This window comes from Dipodomys spectabilis, unplaced genomic scaffold, assembly GCF_019054845.1.
Source record: "Dipodomys spectabilis isolate Male_0828 unplaced genomic scaffold, ASM1905484v1 ptg000039l, whole genome shotgun sequence".
Lineage (NCBI taxonomy): Eukaryota > Metazoa > Chordata > Mammalia > Rodentia > Heteromyidae > Dipodomys > Dipodomys spectabilis.
In genome coordinates, this window is record NW_024870716.1 from 12,019,198 (window position 1) to 12,031,967 (window position 12,770).

The 12,770-nt window shown below is 42.6% G+C and overlaps 1 protein-coding gene across 2 annotated transcripts in view; it reads left to right on the forward strand.

Annotated features, from left to right (window-relative positions):
- Positions 1 to 12,770, forward strand: part of Dennd5b (DENN domain containing 5B) — a 159,406-nt gene that overhangs the window by 112,864 nt on the left and 33,772 nt on the right. For both annotated transcript variants that reach the window (XM_042677655.1, XM_042677656.1), the window contains 4 exons: positions 1,392 to 1,523; positions 2,448 to 2,600; positions 4,729 to 4,807; positions 7,702 to 7,783. In XM_042677655.1, coding sequence (XP_042533589.1) covers positions 1,392 to 1,523; positions 2,448 to 2,600; positions 4,729 to 4,807; positions 7,702 to 7,783 — 446 coding nt within the window. The remainder of the gene's footprint in view (positions 1 to 1,391; positions 1,524 to 2,447; positions 2,601 to 4,728; positions 4,808 to 7,701; positions 7,784 to 12,770) is intronic.

Sequence of the window (12,770 nt, forward strand, 5' to 3'; positions counted from 1 at the left end):
CTCCAGAATTTGCACTTAAAACCAGATACCTGCCTTTTCATATGTCAGGTAATCTAAGTCACTAAACTAGGTGTCTTATACCTGTAATCCTAGCTACTCAGGAGGCTGAGATCTAGGATTGAGGTTTGAAGCCAGGGAAAAAAAATAGTCCGGTGGAATTCTTTATCTCAAATTAACCACTCAAAACTCAGAAGTGGCTCTGTGTCTCAAAGTGGTTAGAGTGCTAGCTTTGTGCAAAAGAGCTCAGAGACAGCACCCAGGCCCTGAGTTCAAGCCCCACGGCCAACGAAAAAATAAATAGAAAATAAAAACTAAACTAAGCCCAGTGCTGGTAGCTCACACTTGAACTGTGTTTCGGAGCCAGTCCAGGCAGGAAAGTCCTTGAGGTACTTTTGTGCATGCGTGTGTGCTCTCTCTTTCCCTCTCTCCCTCTCCTCCACCCTCTCCCTCTCCCTCTCTGCCTCTCTCTCCTTCTCCCCCCCCCCCTCTTTTTCTCCCTCTTTCTCTCTTGGTCATTGTGGAGCTTGGTCTGGACCTGAGTGCTGTCCCTGAGCTCTTTAGCTCAAAGCTAATGCTCTACCTCTTTGAGCCACAAGCACTACTTCTGGTTTTCTTGTGGTTAATTGGAGGTAAAAGTCTCATGGACTAGCCAGGCGCAGGTGGCTCACGCCTATAATACTAGCTTCTCAGGAGGCTGAGATCTGAGGATTGCGGTTCAAAGACAGCCTGGGCAGGAAAGTCCGTGAGTCTCTTATCTCCAATAAACCACTAGAAAACTGAAAGTGGTGCTGTGGCTCAAGTGGTAGAGCGCTCACCTTGAGCTGAAGAGCGCAAGGACAGTGCCCAACCCCAGAGTTCAAGCCCCATGACTGACCCCCCCCCCCAAAAAAAAAACAGGCTCATGGACTTTCCTGCCTGGGCTGGCTTTGAACTGCAACCCTCAGATCTCAGCCTCCTGAGTAACTAGGATTACAGGCATGAGCCATTGACACCTGGCTTGAGACTCTATCTTCAGTTAACTATATAAAAACCAAAACACTGCAAGTGGAGCTGCTTCTTAAGTGGTAGAGAGCCAGCCTTAAGCAAAAAAGCTAAGGGATAGTACTGAGCCCTGAGATCAAGCCCCAATACTGGAGTGCACAAACACACACACACACACACACACACACACACACACACACACACACAAGTACTAAGTAAGCTCCACATGGTTCTGAATGATTTTAAACTTCAAATTAACAGATTTAGGAGAACAGAGCACAACACTTTCTCCAAAGTGCCACACGCTAATCCAGCCTGTCCATATCTCGCTTATTCCTCTATTTGTTGGTATAAGGTTAAGTAGAACAGAAAATGATACTTATATATTTTTAAATACTCTTAATTTTTAGAAATATATGCAAGAGGCACGAAGTTTAGGAAAAAACCTGAGGCAACCCAAATTGTCAGACCTCTCTCCTGCAGTAATTGCACAGACTAACTGGAAATTTGTGGAAGGCTTATTAAAAGAATGCAGAATGAAGGTATGTATTACTGATGCTGGACAGTATGAATTTACACTTGTGCTGGGGATGGGAAGTATGGCTAAGAGGAGATGAGTCAATCTCCACTGGGGACATAGCTTCCCTAAAAGGAATCTTGCATGTATTCTTACATGAAATCCCACCATACCAGTAATCTGGGAGCCCCACATAGTTTTTCTCATCTTTGTGTTCTCTGCCATCAAAAGACATTGCCAGGTTCTGGTGGCTCACTACTGTAATCCTAGCTACTCAGGAGAATGGAAAAAAGTCAGCAAGACTTTTTATTTTCCAATTAAGCACCAAATAAAGCTGGAAGTAGGGCTGTGACTCACGTGTTAGAGTGCTAAACTTGAGCAAAAAGAGTTCAGAGATAGCACCCAGATCCTGAGCTCAAGCCTTTTGACCCACAAAAAAGAAAATTATTGTATAAAAGCTCTTTTCCTACATGGGTATGTTATGCAAATATCTCAGTCTCTCTTTAGTGTCTCTCCATTTCTCTGACATAATAGTAATACTCAGATGATATTATTGCAGTTAGAAATCAAAACATTTTCCCTAAGGTGATTAAAATATCTATAACTAGGCTGGGTGCTAGTGGCTCACGACTGTAAACCTAGCAACTCAGGAGACTGAAATCTAAGGATCGTGGTTCAAAGCCAGTCCATGAAACTCTTAGCTCAAGCAGTAAAGGAGTAGAAAGTGTGAAGCTGTGACTCCCGTGGTAGAGTACTATCCCTGAGCACAAAAGGGACAGTGGCTATGCCCAGAAAATAAGCCCCAGAAACAGCACACACCACACACAAACACACACGCACACACACAATACAAATCTGTACTTAGACAACGAAGGGACTTCAGGTCTCTTAGGCCAGTAATTGACTCGCTTATGGGATGGATTATGACTGACCACATGTGATATTTCAGACAAAGCGCATGTTGGTAGAGAAGATGGGACATGAGGCAGTGGAGCTGGGCCATGGGGAAGCAAACATCACTGGTCTGGAGGAGAACACCCTGATCGCCAGCCTCTGTGACTTGCTGGAGAGGATATGGAGTCATGGCTTGCAGGTCAAGCAGGTAACTGCTCATGTCATAGTCCATTAGGAGATCTGTAAGAAATGTGACATAGAGAAGGAGATGTCATTAAAAGGCCATCTTTAGTTGGGCGCTTATGGCTCACCCCTGTAATCCTAGCTACTCGGGAGGCTGAGATCTGATGATCATGGTTCAAAGCTAGCCCACACAGGCACATCCATAAGACTGTTATCTCCAATTAACCACCAGGATATCAGAAGTGGTGCTATGGCTCAATTGGTAGAGTGCTTGCCTTGAGCTGAAGAGCTGAGGGACAGTGCCCAGGCCCAGATTTTAAGCCCCACCACTGACCAAAAAAAAAGCAGGGAGGGGGGCGTGGCGGGGGCACTATCTTCAGACAGGCACTTAGGACTTGCGCCTATAATCCTAAATTTATTTGGAAGTCTGAGATCTGAAGATCAAGATTCAAAGCTAATCCTGGAAGGAAAGTCTGTGAGAAAATCTCCAATTAACCAGAAAAAAGTCAAAAGTGGAGCTGTGACCTTGAGGGGAAAAAAAGCCAATAAGGAAACAAAACAAAAAAAGCCTATGTTGCTTTGTCTTTTGTTACAAATGACTAGTAGTGTATCACCAGTTTTGTTTTGTTTTGTCCGTAGTGGGGCTTGAACTCTAGTCCTGGGCGCTGTCCTTTAGCTCTTCAGCTCAAGGCTAGGGCTCTACCACTTGAGCTACAGCATCACTTCTGGTTTTCTGGTGGTTTATTAGAGATAAGAGTCTCACAGATGTTCCTGTCTGGGCTGGCTTTGAACTGTGATCCTCAGATCTCAGCTTCCTGAGTAGCTAGGATTACAGATGTGAGCCACCAGTGCCCAGCTTGTGTCACCAGTTTTTTAATGCCAGAAAAGGGAAACATAACAATCAGGCAATGATTTGGGAACAAATGATAAAATGATAGCAAAAGAAAATCCCACACTCACTGCATGCTCATTGCTCTGTGGGACCCACACAATGTGTGATACAGTGTTTAAGGGTGGAAAAGTTTAGATAGTTTCTTTGCTCTGGTCTTCAGTCTCCTTTTCTCATGGGACTCCCCTTTCTCTTTATCTGGTTATGCCAGTTTTCTTCCCTCTTTCCACCCAAATATTCTACATATAAATATGTATTTTGTGCTACTAGAGCCCCTTAATTCCATGGATACTAATGTAACCTAATTATAGCCAACAAAGTGACAGTCAAGCTGACCTCAATCATCTCCATGCCAGTCCTCCTGGCCTTCTGCTGAGCTGATTCTCTTCCCTTTGCCAGACTCTTGCCAGGCTCCTCAACAAGGTGAAGGAGTTAGATGCTCCTCAAAATGTCACTAGGCCTCTGTGTGTTGCTTAGTAGTTATGTGCCTACAATGCACAGGGCCCCGCTTCAATCCTTAGCTCCACCAAAAATAACTGTAAAAATCATGCTAGGCTGGCTGGGAAGGTGGCTCAGTGGTAGAGCGCTTGCCTTGCATGCATGAGGCCCTGAGTTTGATTCCTCAGCAACACATAAGCAAAAAGAAAAAAGCCAGAAGTGGTGCTGTGGCTCAAGTGGCAGAGTGCTAGCCTTGAGCTGAAGAGCTGAGGGACAGCGCCCAGGCCCAGAGTTCAGGCCCCACGACTGGACCCAAAAAAAAAAAAAAAATTAAGTCATGCTGGGTGCCAGGGATCACACCTATAGCCTCACTACACAGGAAGGTGAGAGCTAGAGGATCACAGTTCAAATCCAGGGAGAAAAAAGCCACAAGATGGGGTAGGGGGAATGTAGTCATAGAGATGGGAGGGCAGGGATGGTAGGGAAAAAACAAAGGAAGAGGCAACAATACTTGATAAGAAATGTACTCATTACCTTGCTCATGTAATTGGACCCTTCTGTACAGTCTTTTCACAATAAAAACCTTATTTTTAAAAAAGCCACAAGATGACATCTCCACAGGAGCTCTTCAGCTCAAGACTAGCGCTCTACCACTTGAGCCACAGCGCCACTTCCGGCTTTTTTCTTTTTGCTTATGTGGTACTGAGGAATTGAACCCAGGGCCTCATGCATGGAAGGCAAGCGCTCTACCACTGAGCCACCTACCCAGCCCTTCTTGATTTTTTTTTTTTTTTTAAGTAAAACTTTATGAACCTTTTATTTTCAGGGGAAGTCGGCCTTGTGGTCACATTTAATTCAGTTTCAGGACAGAGAAGAGAAGCAAGAGCACCTTGCAGAATCACCAGGTGAGTGCACACTGGTTTGGGATAGATTGTTTCCACAGAGCAAGCAGCACCAGACCATAGGGAGCGTCAGTTCTGGGTAGCTGTGTTTGTCTCTTCCCTGTCTCAAGTGAAACTTACCCATCTTGCCAGAAGTAGAGTAAAGCAGAGGTGATCAATGTGATTTATTAAATGGAAAGCTGTAGAAAGCCACTTAACCTCTCTGATCTTCTGCCTCCTTACTCATAAAACAGGGAAGGTAATGTTGGCTATACCAAGTTAGTCGTGTCCATCAAAAAATGTAACACATATGAAAAACTCATAAAGTGTGAAGGACAATGCCAGGGTACATTTTTGTCTTACATAAAAGATGGGTGGGCTGGGCACCAGTGCTCACGCCTATAATCCTAACTACTCGTGAGGTTGAGATCTAAGGATCACAGTTCAAAGCCAGCCCGGGCAGGAAAGGAATGAGACTTTTATCTCCAATTAACCACCAGAAAACCAGAAGTGGCGTTGTGGCTCAAAGTGTTAGAGCACTAGCCTTGAGCACAAAAACCAAGCAATAGTACAAGGCCCTGAGTTTAAGCTCAAAAACAAAAATCCTCTCCTAGAGTCATAATCTTTTTCCATCATTACTTAATTGCTTATGTATGTATGTTATTTATCTATTTGTGAATGATGGAGTCTCACTGTGGTTCGTGGGGCCTGAACTCTGGGCCTGGGTGCTGTCCCTCAGCTCTTCAGCTCAAGGCTAGCACTCTACCACTTGAGCCACAGCGCCACTTCCGGCTTTTTTCTTTTTGCTTATGTGGTGCTGAGGAATCGAACCCAGGGCCTCAGGCATGCAAGGCAAGCGCTCTACCACTGAGCCAACTTCCCAGCCCCTGGAGTCTCACTGTGATACCTAGCTAGTTTCAAACTCCTAGGGTCAGGAGATCCTCTCACTTTAGCCTCTCAAGTACCTGGGGTGTATAGCTTATACACACCTGTATACAGGTATGTACCACCACACTCAGATTAGACGTCAAATTCTCTTACAATTTATAGAAGATATCTCATGTTAGAAGTATCATAATTCTGCTAATTTAAAGTACATGTGGCTCACACCCATAATCCTAGGTATTTAGGCGGAGATCCAAGGAATGGGGTTTGAAGCTAGCCTGGGCTAGAATGTCCATGAAATTCTTATTTCCAATTACCCACCAAAAAATCTGGAAGTGGAGCTGTGGCTCAAGTGGTAGAGAGCTAGTCTTGAACAAAAAAATCTCAGAGATAATGCCCAGGTCCTAAGTTTAAGCCTCAGGACACCCTCCCCCCCCCCCCACCCCCACCCCACCTCCCTGCAAAAAAGAAAGGATGTCTATGTGGTTCTGTGTGTATTTATAGCAGGGAGCTTGCTTGCTTTTTGTTTGTTTTGTTTTTGGGGTTTTTTTGGCAGGGGGAGCAGTCCTGGGCTCAAACTCAAGGCCTGGGCACTGTCCCTGAGATTATTTTTGCTCAGGGCTAGCACTGTACCACTTGAGCCACAGCACTACTTCCAGGGCTTTGTGCATGATAGACAAGCACTCTACCACTAAGCCACATTCCCAGCCTTGTTTTTCTTTTCTTTTCTTTTTTTTGCCAGTCGTGGGGCCTGAACTCTGGGCCTGGGCGCTGTCCCTCAGCTCTTCAGCTCAAGGCTAGCGCTCTACCACTTGAGCCACAATGCCACTTCTGGCTTTTTCTGCTTATGTGGTGCTGAGGAATTGAACCCAGGGCCTCATGCATGCAAGGCAAGCACTCTACCACTGAGCCACCTTCCCAGCCCTGTCCCAGAACTTTTTAAGGTCAAAGCTAATGCTCTACCACTTTGAACCACAGCTTCAATTCTGGTTTTCTAGTGATTAATTGGAGATAGAATCTCATAGACTTTCCTGCCCAAGCTGGCTTTGAACTGCGATCCTCAGGTCTCACCCTCATGAGTAACTAAGATTACAAGCATAAGCCACCAGTGCCCAGTCTGTTTGTTTTTTGTTGTTTTTATGAGTTGTGGGGCTTGAATTCAGGGCCTGGGCACTGTCCCTGAACTGCTTTTTTTGCTCAAGGCTAGTGCTCTTCCCCTTGAGCCACAGCAGTTTCCGGTTTTTGAGTGGTTAGTTGGAGTTAAAAGTCTCCTGGGGACTTTTCTGCTCAGTCTGGCTTAGAACCTCGAGCCTCAGATCTCATCTTTCTGAGTAGCTAGGATTACATACATGAGCCACCGCCACCTAGCTTGCCTTTTTTTTTTTTTTTAATCAAACCAGTGACCAAAAAGATGCTCTACCACTGAATCGCACCAGTTGTTCAGAGCTTTCTTTTCTTTTTCTTTGTGTGTATTTGTGTATGTATGTATGTATGTGTACATGCATGTGAGCTACTAGAGCTTGAACCCAACCTCTGAGAGCTATCCCTTAACTTATTCACTCAAGACTGGCACTTAACAACTTGACCCACATCTTCACTTCCATGTTTTTGGTGAACAGTTGGAGATAGAGTCTCACAGACTTTCCTGCTGGGTGGCTTCAAACCATGATCCTCAGGTCTCAACCTCCTAAATAGCTAGGATTACAGGTGTGAGTCACCAGTGCCCAATCTAACATGTTATTTTATTTTTAGCACTTTTTCCAGATTTTAATCTGTATATTTCTACTTCATGAGTCCAGAGATAAAGATTGACATACCTAGTACCTTAATTTAGAGATTGTTTTCTGTAATTATGCTATTAGAATGAGTAGCTGTAGAAAATGAGTAGTCATTAGGACCAGAATTTGCACACTTTGCCTTATTTGCTAGGTGAACTTCTATAAAAATTATTGTAACTGTCTAAATATAGCCACAGATTAAAGTTCTTTCTGTTATTTTTTTCTAATTAATATTTTGCTGATGCTTTTCCATAGTTGCCCTTGGACCAGAAAGAAGAAAGTCTGATTCAGGAGTTATGTTACCTACACTCAGGGTCTCTCTCATCCAAGACATGAGGTATTTTTTGCATATGTTAAAATGATGATAACTTGAAAGCATTTTATAGTTTATCACCTAACTAGCTCAAATATATATGGCTACATGTATTTTTCCTTACATATTTAGAAGAAAGCATTTTTTAATCATTGATTTATCTTTTATTTTTAATCGGTCATAGGGCTTGAAGAGCTGTCCCTCAGCTTTTCAGCTCAAGGGAAGCATTCTACCACTTGAGCCACAGCGCCACTTCCAGTTTTCTTGTGGTTTATGGGTGATAAGAGTCTCATACACTTTACTGCCCTGGCTGGCTTTAAACTGGGACCTTCAGATCTTAGCCTCCTGAGTAGCTAGGATTACAGGCATGAGCCACCAAAGCCCGGCTTGATTTATCATTTCTATCACTGATTGATCACTGATATCTATGCTATTATATTTTTTCTACATTAAATCCAACCGAGTTTTCTAAACTATTTCTTATCTGTTATATAACTTTTGTTTGTTTGTTTTTAACTCCCTTAAATATCAACTATCTACAGATACAGGCAAAAAAAAAGGTGGTCAAATAATAACAGGTTACTTGACTCTAAACTTACTGTCAGCAGATTTTGTTTGAAACAAATACAAATCTGAACATTTTTATTTCTCACTAACTGGCCTTAGGTGCCGGGCACCTGACCCACGCCTGTAATCCTAGCTACTCAGGATGCTGAGATCTGAGGATCACGGTTCAAAGCCAACCCGGGCAGGAAAGTCCATGAGACTATTTCCAATAAAGTAGAAACTAGAAAACTGGAAGTGGCGCTGTGGCTCAAGTGGTAGAGTACTCACCTTGAGCTGAAGAACTCAAGGACGCAGCCAAGCCCAGAGTTCAAGCCCCATGACCGACAAAAAAAAAAAAAGAAATCTTCAGAGGCATTAAGATATCCAAAACAGCCAGGCACCTGTAGCTCATACCTGTAATCCTGACTACTCAAGAGACCAAGATCTGAGGATTACAGTTTCAAGTCAGCCAGGAAGGAAAAGTCTGTGAGACTCTTAACCATCAAAAATCCAGAAGTGGAGCTGTAGAGGACTAACCTTGAGTAATAAATAGATAATAAAAATTAAAAAGCAGGCTGGGAATGTGGCTTAGTGGTAGAGTGCTTGTCTCACATGCATGAAGCCCTGGATTCAAATCCTCAGTACCACATAAACAGAAAAAGCCAGAAGTGGCACTGTAGAGTGCTAGCCTTGAGCAAAAAGAAGTTCAGGGACAGTGCCCAGGCCCTGAGTTCAAACCCCAGGACTGGCAAAAAATACATAAAATAAAATTAAAATTAAAAAGCTCAGGAAGAGTACCCAGGACCTGAGTTCAAGTCCCAGAATTGGCACAAAAAATAAATCCCAAATAGATTTTTTTCAGATGAAGAAGGCTTTTTTTTTTTTTTTTGCTTTCTTTCTTTTTTTTTATTGTGAAAATACTGTGCAGAAGGGTTACAACTTCATGGGCAAGATAATGAGTACATTTCTTATCAAGCATTGTTGACTCCTCCATTGTTTCCCCTTCTCATCCCTTCCCATCTCCCCCCCTCCCCCATCTTCCTCCTGCCCCCCCCCCCACCAAGTTGTTTATTTTTCGACATAATGTCTTGTACATTTCATTGTTGCAATAGGTCCACCTGTATCCCTATTTAAACAATTTGTTTTTTCCCTTCCCCTCCACAAATTATACCAACATCAAATACAGTGAAAACAGGAGTTATATCATGGGGGAGGGACATACAAAGCAACAAAGAAATCATCTTATAAATATGTTAGAAACAATAGCAAGAGAAAACCATTTGAGTCCTTATCTTGGAGTTCATTTCACCTAACATCAACTTATCTGACCTTTACTGCTTGTCTCAGACATATACTAGTTATTGCAGATAAGGGAAACCATGGGACCTATGTTTCTTTGGGCCTAGTTTACTTCACTTAATATAATTTTTTCCAAGTCTTTCCATTTCCTACAAATGGGGCAGTGTCATTCTTTCTGATGGAGGCATAGAATTCCATTTATTGTAGATTTCATTATAGGCAAATATGCTTGATATTTTCCTCTGTCATCTAATAAACACTAGAGAATATTGAAATAATAAAGTGGCCCAGTGGCCAGAATTTATGAAAATTTTGTATGTGATAAAGGACCAATATCCCTAAAAGATAAAAACATTTCAGTAATTGGCCAAAAGGTAAATACTCTACTAGAAAAAAAAAAAAACATAAAAAATGTGACTTATAAAATAAGTGCAAATGCCCTACAAATACAGAAAATATTGAGCTTCACAATTACGTAAGAAATGAAAATAAAAGAAAGTCATTTGTTAGGGTTACCAGTGATTTAAAATAAGAACCGATTCATTTGAGGCTTTAGGGAACAAGGTCGTATGTACCATGGGCAGAGGTGCTATATAGATGTGTACAGTTTCACTGTAGACACAGTATGAGAAAGTTTCACTAAAAAATTGTTCTGATCTTTATGTAGTTGTGCAGAGGAGCTACCGTTGGATAAAGCAGGCTATGAATGCAATGCATCTTGATCAGTGTCACCCCTCCAGCATTCTCACCCCACTTTGATCCACCTCTTCCCTTAATGTTTTTTTTTTTTTTTTTAGATTTTTTTTTTTTTAATTGTAAAGCTACTATACAGAGGGTTACAGTTACATGAGTGAGGTAATGAGTACACTTCCTCTTGAACATTGTTACCCCCTCCATTGTTTTCCCCCTACCATCCCCTCCCTCCCTCCCTTCCCCGAGGTTCTTTTTTTTTTTTTTTGATTGTGATTAAATGATTACATAATTTCAAAGTCACAAGTTCATTCTAACTTCCCTGGAGCAAATTGTCTACCACAGTCTGTAATATATAACAGTGTTCACATGTTATATACCATATTTGTGATCAGCAGCATGGGGATATTTAGTAGTGGTTCAACCAGATGAGCGGGAGTTTCTTAAGTCCTGTTAGTTTTGTCGTATCACCTAACATTTTGGATTTAGCATCCACTTATCAGGGAGACCATGTACCGTTTGTCTCTTCTTTCTTGGCTTACCTCGCTCAACATGATTCCTTCTAGCTCCATCCATTTCCCTGCAAATGCCATTATTTTGTCATTTCTAATGGCTGCATAATATTCCATTGTGTACAGATACCACAATTTTTGGATCCATTCATCTGTGGTGGGGCATCTAGGTTGTTTCCATATCCTAGCTATTGCAAACAGTGCTGCAATAAACATGGAGGTGCACGTGTCCTTGTATATTGGTTCCTGTTGTTCAGGGTAGATGCCTAGAAGTGGTATGACTGGGTCATAAGGGAGGTCAATCTTTAGCTTTCTAAGGACCCTCCAGACTGCTTTCCAAAGTGGTTGTATAAGTGTACATTCCCACCAGCAGTGTAATAGGGTTCCTCTTTCTCCACATCCCCTCCAGCATTTGTCGTTGGCTGATTTGTGGATGTGGGACATTCTGACTGGGGTAAGGTGGTATCTCAGGGTTGTCTTTATTTGCATTTCCTTCACCACCAGAGATGATGAACATTTCCTCATGTGTTTCTTTGCCATTTTTATTTCTTCATTTGAAAAGTCCCTCTTTAGTTCCCTTGCCCATTTAGTAATTGGTTTGTTAGGTTTGGGAGGGATTAGTTTCTTGAGTTCCCTGTATATACAGGATGTTAACCCCTTGTCTGATATATTGCTGGTAAATATTTTTTCCCAATTAGTTGGTTGTCTTTCTAGCTTAGTTGCTGGAAGTGGCTGTGGCTCAAGTCATAGAGTGCTAGTCTAGGGTAGAAAAGCTCAAGGACAGTGCAAGGACTGGAGTTCAAGCTTCAGGACTGGCACACAAAAAAGACAAAAAGCAGATTGTATTTGATGCTTATTCTTTTTTTTTAATCTTTTTTTTTTTTTTTTTTGGTCAGTTGTGAGACTTGAACTCTGGGCTCACTCTTCAGCTCAAGGCTAGCTAGCACTCTACCACTTGAGCCACAGCACCACTTCTGGCTTTTTCTGTTTATGTGGTGCTGAGGAATCGAACCCAGGGCCTCATGCAAGCGAGGCAAGCACTCTACCACTGAACCACCTTCCCAGCCTGAATTTCTTTTTCTTTTTTTTCTTTTTTGTTGGTCATGGGGCTTGAACTCTGGGCCTGGGAGCTGTCCCTGAGCCCTTCAGCTCAAAGTAAGCACTCTACCACTTGAGCTACTGCACCACTTCCTGCTAATTCTTTTTTTTTTTTTTGTCGGTCATGGGGCTTGAACTCTGGGCTTGGGCACTGTCCCTGTGCTCTTCAGCTCAAGGGGAGCACTCTATAGCTTGAGCCACAGCACCACTTCTGGTTTTCTAGTGGTTTATTGGAGGTAAGAGTCTCACGGATTAGGTGAAATGAACCTCAAGATAAGTATTCAACTATTTTTTTTGTTTTTTTTTTTGGGGGGGGGGGGGTCCAGTCATGGGGCCTGAACTCTGGGCCTGGGAACTGTCCTTCAGCTCTTCAACTCAAGGCTAGTGCTCTACCACTTGAGCCACAGCGCCACTTCCGGCTTTTTTCTTTTTTCTTATGTGGTGCTGAACCCAGGACCTCAGGCATGCAAGGCAAGCGCTCTACCACTGAGCCACCTTCCCAGCCCAGTATTCATATATTTTTGCTTTCATGGAATTGTTTCTAACATATTTATAAGGTGATTTCTTTGTTGTGTGTCCCTCTCCCATGGTATAACCCCTGCTTTTACTGTATTTGATGTTGGTATAATTTGTGGAGGGGAAGGGAAAAATCAAATCATTTAAATAGAGATACAGGTGGACCCATTGCAACAATGAGATGTACAAATTGTTATGTCAAAAAACGAACTTTACAACTTTGGCTGGGGGGGTGATTGGAAGGGATGGGAAGGGGAAACAAAGGAGGAAGCAACAATGCTTGATAAGAAATGTATTCATTATCTTGCCCATGTAATTGTAACCACTCTGTATGGTATTTTCACAATAAA